At 35.1% G+C, this 5,000-nt stretch overlaps 2 protein-coding genes and 5 non-coding genes across 7 annotated transcripts; 2 read left to right on the forward strand and 5 right to left on the reverse strand. All coding sequences in view use genetic code 11, as the record gives it.

Moving 5' to 3' along the window:
* Positions 1 to 937: 937 nt before the first annotated feature.
* Positions 938 to 1,008, forward strand: tRNA-Cys (GCA). Its single transcript has one exon. It is a non-coding gene; the product is annotated as a tRNA-Cys (tRNA).
* Positions 1,009 to 1,829: 821 nt separating this feature from the next.
* petN (cytochrome b6/f complex subunit VIII) lies at positions 1,830 to 1,919 on the forward strand. The gene has a single exon. It carries the CDS (start codon positions 1,830 to 1,832, stop codon positions 1,917 to 1,919), a length of 90 nt encoding a protein of 29 aa, YP_004935659.1.
* A 981-nt stretch (positions 1,920 to 2,900) lies between these two features.
* Positions 2,901 to 3,005, reverse strand: psbM (PSII M protein). The gene has a single exon. The coding sequence runs from the start codon at positions 3,003 to 3,005 to the stop codon at positions 2,901 to 2,903; it is 105 nt and encodes a 34-aa protein (YP_004935660.1).
* A 523-nt stretch (positions 3,006 to 3,528) lies between these two features.
* On the reverse strand, positions 3,529 to 3,602 carry tRNA-Asp (GUC). Its single transcript has one exon. It is a non-coding gene; the product is annotated as a tRNA-Asp (tRNA).
* Positions 3,603 to 3,710: 108 nt separating this feature from the next.
* tRNA-Tyr (GUA) lies at positions 3,711 to 3,794 on the reverse strand. The gene has a single exon. It is a non-coding gene; the product is annotated as a tRNA-Tyr (tRNA).
* Positions 3,795 to 3,853: 59 nt separating this feature from the next.
* tRNA-Glu (UUC) lies at positions 3,854 to 3,926 on the reverse strand. The gene has a single exon. It is a non-coding gene; the product is annotated as a tRNA-Glu (tRNA).
* Positions 3,927 to 4,475: 549 nt separating this feature from the next.
* On the reverse strand, positions 4,476 to 4,547 carry tRNA-Thr (GGU). The gene has a single exon. It is a non-coding gene; the product is annotated as a tRNA-Thr (tRNA).
* Between the last annotated feature and the right edge of the window lie 453 nt (positions 4,548 to 5,000).

A 5,000-nucleotide genomic window follows, 5' to 3' on the forward strand; every position in this document is an offset into this window, starting at 1 on the left:
AATTGATAAAACAATCCTAGAAACAGAATTCTGTCACTTAGACTTATTAAGGTCATAGGGTTTTCTATAGAATAGCAAAACAAAAATAAAATGATTCAAATTATACCATTATTATGATATTACATATTAGAATTTGAGAAAAATAAAAAGGATTCGTGGGAGACAAAGACAAAAAATCAGATAGAATCCATTTTTTTAGCACTTAACCGCCTTTATGTTATGTTAGGTTAGGGATTTCGTTGTTCAAAAAACGATTCGCAGAGAAGAGAGATATTTGTACTTTACTGATTTTTGAGTAGAATACGATTTGAAGTGTATAAGAAGGGTTGCATTTATTAAACACGTATGCAGATAGCTATAATATCCGACTTCTCTTTTATTGCCGGTTCTATTCGGGACAGCCCGGGTCGTGTTCTATCAAAAGAGAATTTCTATTCAATGCAATGAAGTAGGATAATTTTATGATAATTCCCTATCAACAACATATCTAAATAATGGATATCTGTGTAACAATTTATGTTCTGGGGTTTACATATACTCATATGTTTTGTTATAATTGAAATTGAGAAGGATTTTTTGATTGAAAAAAGAAATACTGATTAGTTCTGTCTCAATTTGTATTTTCTTATGTCATTAGGAAAACACAATTTGAGATTCAAATCCCAGAATCGTTCATGAATTCAAAGTAAGCAGCCAATAGTTAATGGTTCAAATTTGTCGGCTGAAAATACACATTTGATTTCTCAATAGAAAAGCGAGAGAATGTTTTTAGCATTGTGTATTTTCAGTAGTAGACAATCAATCGAAGGGATGGATCAAATCCAATCAAAAGGGGGTGTTTCTTTTAGGAAAAGGATTAAGGAAAACAGGAGTCAAAATGCAAGTACAATAAAAATTCAGTAATTCGGAAAAATTTTCATCTATTTTGTATCATTTTGGCGGCATGGCCGAGTGGTAAGGCGGGGGACTGCAAATCCTTTTTCCCCAGTTCAAATCCGGGTGTCGCCTGATCAACAAAAAACTAGAAATCTCTTCTTCTCTTCTGTTATGCTGATATAACTCGCAGAGTTCTTCCCCGGTAGAAGCAGAGGAAAGAGACTGTTGATACTTTGTTTGATTCTAAGCATAAAGAAAAGATTGTGAATCCTCGTTCGCATCTAGGATTCAAGGAAATATTCTAATCTACTGGTAGAGGGGCTATCAAGACTTGACAATTCCCTTCTATTACTAAGGGAGTGTCTAATGACTGGACCTTGAATCGGATTGTAGAGCCTGATAGGAAATTCAATTAATAGTTAATAGTTTTGGAGGGGGGCGAAGTTGCTTTATATACGACGGACTCGCGAGAATCTCTGCGTGCTCAGGTATCCAATCAATATTAGATTGGATGGATAATTAAACTCTTATAGAAAAAGGGGCAAAAAGAAAGAATTTATTTTCGGCAACCCCTAGTCAAAACCCCTGTTTCACAGCGATAATCGGGAAAGGGGGTACGGATTAGATCAAATGGGGAGATAGAGGTCTGTAATAGATAGTGATTTCTCTTTTTTAGTGATTTTTCCCCTTCCGTTTTTACTTACGAAGGTCACCAAAACAAAAAAAGAATAGGCCTTATTATTCTTATTCCTACATGTTCCCATTCCCTTGGGATGTTACTACGTATTTTGCTTGTGTTTAATCTTTCCGGATTCGAAATCATAATCGATTTATTGGATTGGTTTCTCAATAGTGTTCGGGCAGAATCCCTTTTTGACTCTGCGCCATTGATTCCACTATTATTAGTGAGAAATAATTCCTTCGTATTTATAGAGATAGGGGACATAATTCACATGGATATAGTAAGTCTCGCTTGGGCTGCTTTAATGGTAGTCTTTACATTTTCCCTTTCACTCGTAGTGTGGGGAAGAAGTGGGCTCTAGAAGTACTACTAATTGAGTTGAGGAATCAAACCGTATCAATTGTTTTATAGATCGTTCTGCAACACGTTTTGAACTATTTAAAATAAAAACCTCTGAATTTCGAATCCCATTGGATTCCAATGGAATAATCTATGATATGAATCATACTCTTTCAATCAAAGAGATATTTCAGCGATTCCCGTGTTTCTATTTCGAAAAGAAAGGAGGATTCAGATGATTGGAAATTTATTCCAACCTAAAATTCTTCCGAAATTTTCTATTTCAATAAAAGGAATGGGCTCTTACTATCTTTATAGATGGATACGAAGACCGGACCTTTTTTTTTATTTTTTGCCTCTTTACTGTTCAAAGACGAGGTCGTTTTGTTAAGTGTATACGCACTTTCTATGAGAAATGATATAGAGATAGTGGTTGTCTAACGAGAGACTATGCAATAATAAGATCTTGCCTCGGGCGAGTCACATATTGGGCAGTTACCGCTTGGTTTTAAATTTGAGAAAGGCGATTTAGGCTTTATCAACTTATTTCATATCATGGTTCGGGCGTTAAAAATCGGTGAGGTTTACTCTTCCTTATTAGTAAAAGGAAAGCAATTAGAATCCTAAGATAAGAATTATTTCAGATTGATCGGAACAAATAGATGTAGCAAATTGGGTGTTATGTCAATTCCATCCAATATATGGAATTAATATACACATATATGAAGAGAATATTGTATATAGAAACTTAATCCTTTATCTTTATTCTAGATTACACCCTTATAGACTATATAGACTAAGAGATAGATAGTATGGTAGAAAGAAATAGATGAATCCTTCTTTCTACCATACTATCTATCTCTTAGAATACTGCCGATTATAGTCCGCTCATTTCATTTAAGTTAAGACGTGAAATTGGAATCCTTTTCATTTGACTTCGTCAATTTTTGATAAGAACTCAGAAGGAAAGTTTCATTCAAATTCATTTGAAAATTCAATTGAATTAATCATTTTGACTGACTGTTTTTACATAAATGATAAGTAGAAAAGCGGTAGGAACTAGAATGAATAGTGCAGTAGCAATAAATGCAAGAATATTGACTTCCATAATCTCATCGGTTTTTTACTTCGCAATAACTCGGGATTTAATCCCCTAGAGATGATAAATCTTTCGTCTGTAAATTCAATGAATGAATTACCTCTCGATGATCTTGAATCGGATCAATATCATGAATAACAATATCTGATCTATCAAATCAATTCGTCGTCGAGACTTGAATAGTATAACATAGGAAGTTCTTTTATCCATACCGAATCAAAATTTGGACTCCTGACCCAATCAATCCAAAATTCCTTTATTTATCATCCGTTTCCTTGTTTTTTTCTATAACTTACCTTGCGTCTTCCTTGGACAATCATCTGATGAAGGATCATCAGGTTGTCTTTCCACTTCGATTAATCACATAGTTACAAACCTAAACAAAGAATAAAAGCGAAATGGAAAAATAGGAAAGAAAAAAGAAATAAAGACTCCTTTTTGCTTTGGGAATGAAAGTATGCCCCCCGACACCCTTTACTAGTTCATAGAAAGGGAAAAATGAATTGATGTATTTAGTGGATATTGGATCCGTCGGGACTGGCGGGGCTCGAACCCGCAGCTTCCGCCTTGACAGGGCGGTGCTCTGACCAATTGAACTACAATCCCAGGGCAATAAGGGATCTAGCAGAAAATTTGATTCTTTTTTATCTTCGTATGGGGTATTTCTGAAGGACAAGGGGGGTTATACCATCTCATGGTAGATTGGCGAATTATTGGGCCGAGCTGGATTTGAACCAGCGTAGACATATTGCCAACGAATTTACAGTCCGTCCCCATTAACCGCTCGGGCATCGACCCAGGAAGAATCAATTTTAGGCTTATTGGTAATCCATGATCAACTTCCTTTCGTAGTACCCTACCCCCAGGGGAATTCGAATCCCCGCTGCCTCCTTGAAAGAGAGATGTCCTAAACCACTAGACGATGGGGGCCGACTTGCCCAACTGCCCTCATACTATGATCATAGTATGATCAGTTTTTTGAAATTGTCAATATAATGGAATGATATGATTAGATCCGGGGTATCTTTCCGTTTTTCGGAATTGTCTAGAATTTTTTGATTCGTCATTCATATTCATGAATCGTTCATTAGAATCGACATTCTCTATATAAATCTACTAAAATCAATCTAGTAAGCGGGATCAAGAAGTTATCGAAAATTTTCTCTAAGACTTTAGTTCCAGGGGACAAGTAGAATCTCTTCATCACATGATTCGATGAAATATCTTGAAATTGATTTTATGTCGAATTGGTAAGTGTACATGTATGTTATGTATCAATCAAGTGAATTTTGTTTTGATAGGGATGATCTCATTAGGGCCGGTTTCATTTTACCCTAGACTTGCTAGGCAAATCCATTTGATTATTCAAAAATCAGCCACTAGCCACTATGAGCCTACTGCATATACTTATATATATAATATATGTGCATATAGAGATTTTATCTACATAGGGACTCGTTCGGAAATAAAATCAAATAAGCCCTTTTAACTCAGTGGTAGAGTAACGCCATGGTAAGGCGTAAGTCATCGGTTCAAATCCGATAAGGGGCTTTTCTTTTTTTCATAAAAGTCCAGTCATAGTGTTCAGAAAATAGAGATATTTTTTTATTTGGAATACAAAAGGAACTAACCAGGATAATACGTTATTATTATACTGCGTTAGATTCTAGTAGTTCTAGTTAGAAAGTGGAACGTTTGTTCGGTCAATTTTCATTATTATGAATAATCATAAGTCGACTCAAAGATCCCTATTTTCCATTATACCAATCAAATCCGTTGGGAAGATTCGAAATCAACAAAACAAAAGAAAAAGTAAGTGGACCTGACCCATTTAATTATGACCATATCCGCTATTCTGATATTAAAATTCGATAGAGATGAAATTTGAATTAGAACAATTGACCCACCTCCTTTTTTGAATTTCATTTCTTTGGACTTCGAAAGAATTTGTCGATATTTCCGATTCAATCTTCTTGTTCCTAGATTTTCTATGGGAATAAATTG

Source organism: Sesamum indicum, chloroplast (assembly GCF_026168435.1).
Source record: "Sesamum indicum chloroplast, complete genome".
NCBI classification, from domain to species: Eukaryota; Viridiplantae; Streptophyta; class Magnoliopsida; order Lamiales; family Pedaliaceae; genus Sesamum; species Sesamum indicum.